Source organism: Phyllostomus discolor, chromosome 12 (genome assembly GCF_004126475.2).
Source record: "Phyllostomus discolor isolate MPI-MPIP mPhyDis1 chromosome 12, mPhyDis1.pri.v3, whole genome shotgun sequence".
In the NCBI taxonomy this organism is placed as follows: Eukaryota; Metazoa; Chordata; class Mammalia; order Chiroptera; family Phyllostomidae; genus Phyllostomus; species Phyllostomus discolor.
The window spans coordinates 53,911,496-53,923,725 of NC_040914.2; the positions used below are offsets into that span (position 1 = coordinate 53,911,496).

A 12,230-nucleotide genomic window follows, 5' to 3' on the forward strand; every position below is an offset into this window, starting at 1 on the left:
GGGCTCCTCCAGGGTGCTGCCTCCTTCCCAGTGTCGCCGGGCTCAGGCTTCCCCCTGGGGACTCCCACAAAGGGGGCCCTCAGCATCCTCCAGAGCCAGCCCACCTTGCCAGAGAACAGTGGAGCCACCAGCTCCCCTTTCTCGGCCTCCAGACAGCAGGGTGAGGCCCTGTCCGAGGGTCCCTGGGTCCCCGCTGGGCCCACGGACACGAGGGGAAGTGGTCAGGCCGCTCTCTGCGGACGGTGGCATCTCTTCCCCATCGCCCTGCTTTGGACGGCGCTGGGGAAAAGACAAAAAGCGGGGAAATTCAACTCCAGCCTGTGCTCGCCAAAGCCTCTTATCACCAGCGGGGCCCCGGTGGCTCTGGTAGGAGGTGTGCCAGGGGGAGGGGCGGGCAGGCTGGGGTCTCTGAGTTCCACATCACGGCGCCCAGGGTTTGGAAGGGCCGCGTTGGGGGGAGGAGGACAGTGTGTGGGGATGGCTCAGCTGCCCGAGCTCCCCTCCCGCGCCAGCTGCAGCGGGCACGTCCCCGTCAGTGGGCAGGCCGCCTTTACCTGGTTTCTCTACATTCATGGTGCCACCGGCTTCCTGGGCCTCCCGGGCCCGCCTGGGGGCCGGCGCCGGCCTCTTCGGGGGCTTCTCGTCTTTCGTCCCCTGACTCTTGCTCTTGCACCCCTTGTCCTGCAGGGCCTGCTGCCGAGACACAACCAGAGTCCTCGATGAAGGGCACTGCCGTGGGGAGGGACCCCCGGAGCCTGAGGACGCTGCATCAGCCCCTCCCTGTGCGGGTCGGTGGGGACGGGGGTCCGGGGTCTGGAAGAAAATGTGCCCAGCTCCCACGGCAGGACAGGGGCTGTGGTTCCTCCGGCCCCATCAGCAGCCGGCCCTCTCTGCCAGCAAGAAAGGTTCTTGGGCACTCAGAAATCCTCAGGTTAAGCCCTGGATGGCATAGCTCAGTGGATGAGCGAGGGCTGCAAACCAAAGTGTTGCAGGTTCAATTCCCAGTCAGGGCACATGCCTGGGTTGCAGGCCACGGCCCCTAGCAACATGTTTGATGTCTCTCTCTCTTTCTCCCTTCCTTCTCTCTCTAAAAATAAATCAGTAAAATCTTAAAAAAAAAAAAAAAAAGAAACCTCAGGTAGCGCCCGCCTGGCCCGAAGGTGCATGAGCCACCAGCACAGCAGCAGCTCACTCAGCGCAGGCCCAGGCCCCCAGCCCCACCAGGCCGTGGCCATCACAGGCCCAGCCCCCCGCCTGTGAAGTTAACTGCCCCCCCTCCCGACGGCACCAGCCTGCCAGGGAGGGGGCACGCGGGTCCACGAAAGCAGAGGAAGGTCACGGCCCACCCCACCGGGGCCCACCGAGGCCCGGGAGGAGCAGAGGCAGAGAAGGCTGGGCAGAGCAGACGGTGGGCCGGCGGGGTGGGCAAGGGGAGAGGCAGCAAGTCGTCCCTGCAAAGCACACACCCCCAGCTCGCACAGGCAGCCGTGTCCGAGGCGGGACCCTGGCATCCGGCGCACCCCGTTTGAGGATAAGCCAAATGAAACACACCTCGGAAAAGCAGTCTGGGAACTCTGAACAGAGAGCGGGTCTCCCCGGGAGGCCCGGCGAGAGGAGAAACGCAGCACTGAGACTCTTTGGAGAGTAAAAAAACAGAGAGAAAGTGGGAAGGACGGCAGGAGACTCTGCATTTCATTCTGAGCCTTGTCAGCATTTGGTTCTTTAACCCTCACAAACATCGACAGTTTCTGCTTTGTTCCTGAACACAAGTCACCCGGGAAGAGGGGCCGCAGGCATGTCCTGCGTGTCCCTGTGCCCGCCATCATTCCACGGAGCCTCGGGCTGCGGCTCTGAAAACGCTCCACGTCTCGAGTCGGGGAGGCCTGGCTGGTCCCTGCCTCCGGGGAGCTGGGTGGCTCTGGGCAGGCCCCCTTCCTTCCCCAAGCTTCGTTCTCCCCATTTCTAAAGTCAAAGGATACTAACCACCCGCCTCTCGGAGCTGGTGAGTGTCAAAGGTGACCGAGGTGAGACCCTAAGCCAATCCTCAAAGTGTCTGCACCTGTGAAGAGCTCTACACGGGCAGGTAGCATTATGTGATTTCCGGAGTCATCAGATCTTTCACTTTTGTCATCACAAAGCCAGTGAAGGGAGCTGAGAAGACGTGAAGAGAGACATCACCGGCCAGTGAGTTCGCCATCCTCCACCCTCTCTCAACCTCATGCGCTGCCTGGCAGGGGGGCGGGGTGGGGGTGGGGAGGGCACAGCGCCCATCTCCCATTGTCAGGAACACGCTGGCAACCTCCCTTTGTCCCCACCCTCCGACCAACTGCCACTCCATCACGAGCAGGCTTGTCAGGCGGTGGCGGCAAGGGCCCGGCAGCTGGAAGTTTCCATGTGCCGGCCAGAGCAAAGGTCACACTATTTCTGGGCCTGCGGGCCAAGCCGCAGGAAGGGCAGCCGGCCCCCGGGGGGTTGGGAATTTCTGCAGTGCCTCCTCCGTGGGGCTGCGCCAGAGGCTGGCGGGGAGGGCCACCACGCCCTACGGTCACCTCCCCGACGTCTGGGTCCCGACGTGGGCCCCACACCCCCGACCGCCGAGCCCCCACGAACGCAACAGGGCTCCGCGGCGCCCAGAGAGACGCGATTATGGAACCAGGGCTGCTGCCCGGAGCGCCGCGGGGCTCGGCCGCGGCAGATCTGCTGACCCCGGACTCGGAGGCGGCCACAGCCCGGCAGCACCCCGTAATCAAGACCCAGGAACAGAGCCGCCGCCCGCTCCGAGCCGCCAGTTTCTGACCACCGCCCGGCGAAACCACCAGTGGCTCAAGTCGGAGAGAAAGGAAAAAAAAAAAAGGCTTCTCTGGTTTCTTTAACCGTTCTCGCACCAGACCGGCTTCTCTCTCAGAACTTGCTGGCAGCGGGGCCGTTCGGGGCCGTTTTCGGACGGACCGCAGAACGGACCGAGAAACAAACACCTCGGAGCCCGAGACCGTCTCCGATGTGGCGTCACGCTCTGGGCCCACGTTCAGGTCGAGATGCGGGGCCAAGCGCCGCCGCCCGGGACCAGGGCTTCTGTCTGTCTGTCTGCACGTGGGAGGGCGGGCCCCAAGGGCCGGTGCGTGTCCCACGCCCCATCCTGCCCTCCGTGCGCACAGGCCCTTCCAGGCGGGCCCCCTCCTGCACGCCCTTCCTGGGCGAGGGGGGCTTGCCAGCACAGCCGCATAACTCCGCTCCCGCGTCCTCCGCCTCTGCGTCCGCGGCCCTTGCCGGTTCGCGCTCCTACATCTGTGATCACTGGATTACTCTGCCACACGCACCTCCGCCAGACTCTCGAGCCTGGGTCTCTTCTCTGCTGCGCATCAGCACCTAGCGCGGTACCCGGCACACAGTGTGTCAACCAAGGCGCACACTGACACAAAGCGCGGAAGCCCTGCGTCCTAAATCACTCGACACTGTAGCTGCACCAATGCACAGACTTTAAGGAGCTCACTGAAGTCAGAACTGATGCAGAGGGTCAGTTAGAAAACTCACGGTAAACCCCGAAGTGGAATATTACGTGGCAGTTTAAAAGAATGAGGTGGTTGTCTAAATGCTGACGTGCGTGAAGAAAGCACTGAGATTTACTGTTGCAGGAAAGAGCGAGCCACAGACTAGTTATGTGAGAGTAAATCATTTAAAAATGTATACATATAATTAAGTGGTTATATAGGAAAGATAAACACTGAACTCTGAATGAATGGATTTCTCAGCCCTGGCTGGTATGGCTCAGTGGATTGAGTGCCAGCCTGCAAATCAGAGGGTCGCTGGTTTGATCCCAGTCGAGGCATATGCCTGGGTTGTGGGCCAGGTCCCCAGTAAGGGGCTCGAGAGAGGCAACCCCACATTGATGTTTCTCTCCCTCTCTCCCCACCTCCCGCTCCATCTAAAAATAAATAAATCTTCTTTTAAAAAGTGAATAGTGGATTTCTCAATGATACAGGACTATGGGAGGCATGTAGTTTCTAGGTATTATTACATTTCTGCCCTGTGCAAATTCTTTATATCACACGTTATAAAGCTTGTCATATTCAGCAGTTCAGATCCCAGCTTGCTGTGTGACCAGTAGCAAGTTACTTAACCTCTCTGAACCTCCATGACTTCATCCACAAAACTTAGACAAAACAGTTACTGTATCTTGAAACAGTCAGGAGGACGGGTGTGGGATATACAATACATGGTACGGCACCTGGCACAAAGTCGTGCTCAGTGGATAGGAGCTATTCTTGCTGCTCTCATTCTGTATTATTTCTACAACCAAATATACATGTCAGGTTTGTCTTTTGAAAGTCCCTTGGTGACAGCTGCAAGAGAAGAGGCCCCCAGTGTTGGCGAAGCCCTCTGTCCAGCTTCGGGTGCCCGCTCTGAAGGAGCAAATGCCAAGTGCTGCCCTGTGGTCTCACACGTCCAAGCGGGAGTCAGCTGCCGCCCTCGAACCTGCCAGCCTTCCTAACAGCTTCCAGAGAAGGCCCGCAGCTCCCACCTTATCCCCCCCGCCAGGGTGTGGCTGAAAAGCTTCTGCCACCTCCTGAGATTTCCCCGGAGATAACCTAATAGAGCAAATTGCTCCATCCAAACGGGCGCGAGGGCGGATGTGCTGCGAGGAGCTTGGCAAAGAGGCATGAGGCAGGTCCCTGGCTCTCCCTCTGCCTCTCCTTCCACCCAGAAGCCTGTAGGGACCCCGTTGCTGAAGCTCAGAGGAACCAGGCACCCCTGCCTGGCTGGGGCTGGACCTGTCACGTGTTAGAATCCCCCAGTGCTTACCTGCACACTCAGGTAGAGCCGGCGGGGGCTCCCGGGCCCGCACAGTCCACGCTGAGGGCTCGGCACTGAGCTAGGGCCGGACGAGCCGCACTTCGGACACCAGATTCTTCATCACCGCTGGCCGGGGTGTCTCTTCCACGCCCTGTCCCGGGACAGGAAAGATAGGTGAGGCGCTCCGGCTGCTGGTCACGGGCCACTGGGCAGGGCCGAGACTGAGCTCGGCTTGCACAGGCTCCAGCCAACCCAGGGCGGTGAGGAGGGACGCACATGCTCCCACACCTGCCCTGCACGGAGGGAAGCCTGGCACCGGGCAGGGGCTGAGCTCTCCTCGTACCAAAAGCCACTCCAAGGTTCTCTACAGCAGGGCACCCAAGACCTCGGGGCTCCCCTCCCTCCAGTGGCTTTGGAGCTCCCACTTGCTCAGGAGCGCCCTCTGCAGAGAGCAGCAGAGGAAACCTTGCCAAGCTAGCTGTGCTAATTAATCATCCGAGGTGCGCCCTAGGGCCACGGCTTTATTACCCCGGCTGCCTCTAGGTGGCAACTTCTCCCCTGCCTTCATGAAGGCCAGCCCCACGCTGGGTGGCCTGCTCCGTGCGACCTCCGAAAGCACACTCGGGGCTGACCAGCTCAAGTGCGTCCCTCATGCCGCCAACACGTCACCGGTCTCGCCAGATGGGGGAGAGGGCTGACTGTGGCCTCCACACCCCTCCACCCCGCCTCAACCCCACCCCAGCCTGCAGGGCCGCCGGGGTGGGAGGGGGCTCGCCTTGCACAGAGCAAACAGTCACCACCCTGGGCTGTGATGATACGTATCCTGAATGCCAGCCAGGGGCCAAGAGCTTTCCAGGCCTTACAACTACCCTCCTGGATCCTCAGTTTCCTCGTCAATGAAATGGGATAAGGAACCGAACTCACGGTCCTATGGTGAGGACAAAGTGCAGGACCCACACAAAGTGCTCGCACAGCACCAGGTCCCCAGAAAGGTGGGGCCCGCGGTCAACCAAGTTGGCAGAGACCCCACCCGGTGGCAGGCACTGTGCATAGCTTTCCACACACCGGGTTTCACTTGACCTTGGTCTCAAAGTTAGAAAGTGGGTAAAAGCCTGTGTGGGCACAGAATCCTCCTAACGCTCATCGATAGACCTACGTGCACACAGGCGTGCACGTGCACACACACATGCACACAGGCGTGCACACATGCACACACACCAGAATGAGAGGGACGATCTACAATGTTTAGTGACGAGCTTGCACTGGCGTCATTTTACTGTGCTCCACAGAGTCTGTGCTTTTTACAAATCGAAGGCAAGACCCTCCGCCAGCAAAAAGAAGAAGACTCACTTTACGGCAACAGCCGTCAAAGTCTGGAACCGAACCCGCAATATCTCCAAGATGTGCCTATTTTTATTTTTATTTTTTTTTATACTTTGTTTTTTAGTTTTGCAAGGGCACATGTGTTTTGCTTCTTCTTGTTGTTGTTGTTTTTTTAAACCAGAAAAGCAATACTTGTTCCAATTCCATTTGTAACCCTCAGGACAGTCTTGTGGGGTAGAGGCCAGCTTCAGCCCCTTCCAGACACCAGGGGCTACCCAGTCTCAGAGCCCAAGCTTTCCCTGGAGACCCCCAGGGTCATCCCAGCCTCACTGTCCCCCACAGAGACCTTGGAGGGCATCACTCTGACTGCCACCAACAGCACAAATGTGCTGGAAGGGAGGGAACCAAAGAGGAGTCTGCTGCGTGCCCTTCCTGGGCCTCAGTTTCCCCTTCTTTACATGTGCAGTCCTGGACCCGAAGGCCAGGGAAGATTCTGCTAGCTCAGACAGGCCGGCGATCCAGCCCTTTCCCTGCAGATCAACAAGAGACAGCACACCTCTCTCCCCTGACACTTCCAGGAAGGCCTGCCCAAGCCAAACTTGGGAGAGAGGGTCAAGGGCAGCTCCCCAGCCCTGGCAATCCGGACAATCCAGCCCCAACCCAGAATCAGAGCTGCTGCTCACTGCTGGACGTGGGAGGCACCAGGGGACATGACCCAGAAAGGAGAGCTGGTGTTGACAGTTCCCCCAGGGGGGCAGCGGGGGGCCAAGACTCCGGTACTCCCTCCCCCTACCCACCTGCTGTGAGGGTCCTAGTAAAACTACCCAAATGGCCCTGAAAACCGAGCGCACAGCACCCAAACCCCGACAGCCCCCGCTGGGGAGCAGCCTCGGTCCACTCCTCCCGCCATCCGCGGGCCAGCCCAGGCAGGATCAAGTGTCAGCGGCGCGCAGGGAGCCGGGCAGCCACCTCACCTACCTTGTTTACCAGCCGCGGGCAGGAAGCGGAGGGAGACCCCAGCGCTCCGCTGAGAACCCGCGGACCGCAGAGCTACCCCGACCCGGCTCCTGGGGGCCGGGACCGCGTGGCAGTTGGCCGCGCTCTCCCCCTGCACTCGGGGCTGCGTTCGAGTGTAACTCGGCGCCCGCGCCTTCTCGGCACAGGCAGCGCAGGGCAGCAGCCGCGGCGGGATTGACGCCCCGACTCCACGCCCCGCTCGGCTCGCCGGCTGCTGGACCCTGTAATTTACCTGACAGCTCTGACCGAGCCTAGGAACTTGCGAGAAACCTCGTCTCATCTCTGGTATCAGGAGAGGAAGGAAATAAAGAGGCATTTTAAAAATGCGGACTCACCAGTTCTCAACCTCCCTGGGCCGGTGTGTGGGAAAGGGCGGGCGGCCGGGCTGGCTGGGGCGGGGCGAGCCATCCCGGCTCGGGCTCCGGGGCCCGGCCCTCTCCACAGGCCGCGCAGCGAGGGCGTGGCTCCCAGGTTCCAGGTCCGGCGAGACTGGACCATGGCCCGGGGCTCGGCAGCCTCCTCCGGGCCCCCGGCAGCCTGCGGAGACAGCAAGGGGAGAAGAGATTGAAGACCGCTGGCCTGGCCGGAGCCCGGACCTGGAGGATCCGCGCCAACTCCCATGTCCCAAGGATCCCAGGGCGCACAGGGAAAAACAGGGCCGGTCACCACTGGGGCAGGGAGGCTCAGAAGGGGGCAAGGAGCCCATGGGGTGTCTGCAGCACAACGTGGAGATCCCACACTCCGCTCCTCCACTGGGAGCCTGGCAGCTTGAAGACTGGCCAGGACACAGCCCCACTCGGAGGAAGCGTGAGTCAAAGGCATCTCTGCAAATCTAATCAGGAGGGACCCTGACGGTTGCCAGTGACCAGTGAGGTTTATGTATCAAATTCTCTGCAAGTCAGCTCATTCATGTATTCAAAGTACAACGCAGCAGGCAAGGAGTTGAGATACAAAGATTCATTCATTCTTCATCTAATTATTATTTATTGAGTGCCTGCTGTGTGCCAAGCACCTGCCAGGCGTCCTCTTTGATCAGGAGAAACACGGCCTCAAAGCTCCCTGTGGGGAGGGAGGTAAACCCTTCGACAAACCTCCACAGTCACACCCGCTGCAAGGAGGCCCCAGGGCTCCAGGAGAACTGGGGGGTGGGGGGTTAGTGGGGGGCACAGCCCAGACAGAAAGCCCCATAGATCCCCTATAAACCGAGCAAATGAACAGAACAGACTTCCTGTGTTGACTGCACAAATTTTTATTGAGCACCTATTGTGTGCAAAGCAGCCTGGAGGGCATTTGAGGTGAGCAAGGTAGCGCCCAGACTTAGGGACTCTTGGCGTCAATAGTAAGACACCATTTACAGAAGAAGGCTACGAGCCCAGAGAGGCAACGTGGAGTTTGCTTTGATTTTCAAGTGGAGTCGGAAGCGCCCAAGGACTGCTTACTGTTCTACCTGGGTCAAAGACCCCTTTCCCCCCTGCCACTGCACTGGCTGCTTCCTACCAGGCAGCAAAGGGATCAGTCTGAACAGTGTCCTTCTCTCCCGATCCTCTGTGGCTCGCTGCCCAGGGGAAGCTCCCAGCCCCACAGCACCCAGCCTGGAGCTACAGCTACATCCACACCAAATATCAGCGATGGCTTCTTGCTGAATGCCCCGACAAAAGCAAAACGCAAAGAGGCCCGGAAAGAAGCTTGGAAGAGAGCAGGCTGAGCACGGAGACTCAGGGTCATGCAAACAAGAGGCACCCAGGGTAGAAAACGAGTCTGCTCCGGGTGGGAGGGCAGCTGGAGGAGGGAGGTGGCCGGGAGCGCCAGGCAGGTGCAGAGTGCTTGGCGGGGGACCCGTGAGTAGGAAGGAGAGGATGGTCACTTCCCAGTGACCCATGCCACAGAGAGGGTGAACTGGGAGGGAGCCCCTGGGGCCCCTCTAAGGGCCGGTGTCCATGGAGCAAGGCAGGGGGCAAACGAAGGGTGGGCAGGGGCTTCAGGAGCCACCACTTCCTTCTGTCCGGGGAAGCTGGGCTGGGGTGGGAAGGAGAGGCTGCATCGAGAGCCTGTGGTGCTGAGGAGCCATTGGGACATGTCAGGTCGCAGAGAGGAGAAGGAATGAGGGAAGCATCCAGAGAAAAAGAAGTAAGAGTTCAGGGACAGGTGGCCTCAAGACATGGTGACTGATGTTCACAGAGCTGAGCCCTGGAAGGACGCCAGGCTCCTGACCAGGGCCTTCCTTGACCGAGGGAAACAGCTTGCAGGAGGGGGCTCCCAGGTGCAGTCTCCCTGGGTCGGGGGCAGGACTGGGCCCCAGGATGGCGTGGAGGCTAATCCGACTATGCAGGCCGGCTCCACTGAGGACTGGAGACCGGGGTGGGGGGAGGAGTGGGCTGCCAGACAGCCTCTTCTCCAGGCTGCTTGGCACGGAGCCGGGCACACAAGCAACCCTAGTGCCCAGCTACCCCACGATGGGCAAGGAGGGAGAGAGACGGCTCCGTCTGCATGCTGAACGGGGCGTTGAACGTCCATTCCCCGGTTGAGGGAAAAGACTTTTAAGGAGATCAGCCAAGTCTGAGGGGCAGGGACAGGAAGAGGCAGTATTTCTGTTGGCTTTGTGAAGGGAAGTCAGGGAAGGCAGCCAGGAAGGACATCAGGAAGAAAGGGGAAGGGTGTGTGCAAGATCCTGAAGAGGAAAAGCAGCTGAATTTAGCACACAGCGTAAGATCCAAAGTAGAAGCCCAAGACCAGGGCTGCCACCAACCTAGCTCTCATGGGTGGCGCCATGGGGGCAGGGTGTCGGAGTGTCTGTGACCAAAAGCTGGTCCAGAACCTGGCTCAACCACTTACAGGACGTTGTGACCTTGGGAAATCACTTTGCCTCTCTGGGCCTCATCGCCTCACCTGAGAATGGCAGAACGCCAGCACGCAGGGTCGGTACACCGACTGGAGGATGCATACATACAGTGCTTTCAGACCAACACTGGCACATTCGAAGAGCTAGAACGTTGTGTATCTCAGGGTTCCCTCCGGGGGGTATGTGAATACAGAGGGGTGGCTTCAGGACAGGGGCACCGCCTCCCGGTTCAGGCCACGTCCACAGAGCTGTAGCACTCCCCTCCCCTGCGGACCAGGGACATCTGCAATGACTGGGGACAGACTTAACCATCTTCTGTTGAGGAGGGCTCAGTCTCCCTGGGAGAGCGGGCAGAAGGTCAGGGAGGCTGGACAGGAGCTAGGACCGCCCCGACACACCGTACCCCCGTCATGGGTTTTCCGGGACAACCCGGAGTTCAAAGCCGCTGCTACCTTCGTGCCCATAAGGCCGCAGAACTCATCACCCTACGACCCGGAGTCCAGTCGGTTGAGAACACAGGGCTCCATTCTGAGGCTGCATTTTTTGCAAATGACTCTCCCCGGCCAAGGAGATGGCTACTTTATCAGGGCATGGGCAATAGACCTGGGCAGGCAGAGGTCCTCACCAGGCCTTGAAAACCCATGAGTGAGCGAGGGAATGTGAGAGACCAGGGGTGGCCACCACCCACAACCTTCACACAGGAGGGTTGGGGGTTGGGGGCGTGCGTGAGTGTTTAAACACAGCTTCCTTTTAAAATCTCCAGGACCAGGCCCTTCACTGCACCAGAGTTCTGCTCGAACTCACAACTGGGGGTAGAAGGAGGTGGCTTCCGGCTTGCTCTCCCTGCTGGAGCCCCCCAGGCTGCTGCTGGTCAATCGCTGGATTCTCCCACCGCCCAGGCGCTCCTTCCTAACCTCGGGGCTGGCCGGCATTCCCGGGCCTGCGAGGGGAAGCGAACTGCCCAGGGAACGTACATGGTGGGAGGAGCCCGAAACTGCAGCTTTCCAGGGAGCCCTGGGTTCGGGGTGCGGGGGGCGGGGAGGGACCTCTGCAAAGGGAAGGGGCAGCGCTGACGGCCACGCGGTTCTCCGGTAGGGTACGGCATTCCGAGCCAATGAAATCGAAATGGGGATCCTGAGGCGGCTCTGATCCTAGGGAACGTACCGGCCCCGTGCCCTGCTTTAGACCAGGTCCCCGGCTGTGGCTGGACCCCGCGGTGGGGTCGGGGGATGCAGAGGACCGCACGGGGTTGGGTCTCCGGGGCCCGGTCCTCCCCGCGCCTCTTAGAGGGGCCGGGCAGGGGGATCCCGCAGGCGGGGTGGGCCCGGACGCGGCTCCCAGATCACCCGGCCGGGCAGACGCCCAGCACCCACCCCGCTCCCAGCCCACCCGAGCCCCCAACTCACCGGCCTGGAGGAGGCAGAATCCCGGCTTCGCCGCAGCGGCGGGGGCTCGGCCGGGCTCCGCCAGCCGGCGGGAGGCAGGTCCACGCCGCCGCCTCTTCGGCCCGCCCCGCTCCACCCCTCCCGCACACTTTCCACAGGAAATGATTAACTCGGGCCGCGGCGCGTTCCCATGGCAACCGGCTGCAACCCAGTGGGGGGCGGCGGTGCGCGCGCGCTCCCGCACACTCACGCGAGCACTCACGCGCGCGGCGACCCACGCCAGGACTATTCCTGCTCCGCCCCGACCGTCCCCTGGGTGCCCCGGCTCCTCGCACCCCGCGCACGCTAGTGCACACGTGCGCGCTCGCTCACCGGCGCACACGCATGCTCCTGCGTCCCTGCACAGACTCACACGCTGGTACACACCTCCCTCACACATACTCTACTTGGTACGCTCGGACACATTCTCACACCAGTTCATACATACATATTTTTACACTTACCACTCTAAGACACACATCTTCAAACCCTAGTACAAAACTTTCACATGCACTAGTTAGTACTCACGAACAATTACATGCGTCCTTGCTGCCTTTCACATTCTCAAACTCTAGAACACGTTTTTTGACATTCTAGGACATGCTTTTACACACACTCTTATACACTCTAGTACATATATACACTGTCACATTTTCATACGCTTACACATGCACCCACACACTTTCCCACAAACGCTTTGCACGCCCCTTAGTACACACGCACACTTCCACATGCTCTGTGACTCATTCTCTCACACTCTAGTACAAGCATTCTTTTAAGCCGAGAACACACTTGCACGTGTGCCCTCACACAGTCTTGTGATGGCACGCACACAT

The 12,230-nt window shown here is 60.1% G+C and overlaps 1 protein-coding gene across 1 annotated transcript in view; it reads right to left on the reverse strand.

Annotated features, from left to right (window-relative positions):
- KIFC3 (kinesin family member C3) overlaps positions 1-12,230 on the reverse strand; it is a 59,516-nt gene that overhangs the window by 21,193 nt on the left and 26,093 nt on the right. Inside the window, 3 exon segments of the mRNA XM_028501898.2 lie at positions 4,801-4,832; positions 4,835-4,942; positions 7,467-7,668. Of these exon segments, the coding sequence (XP_028357699.2) occupies positions 4,801-4,832; positions 4,835-4,942; positions 7,467-7,668 (342 nt within the window).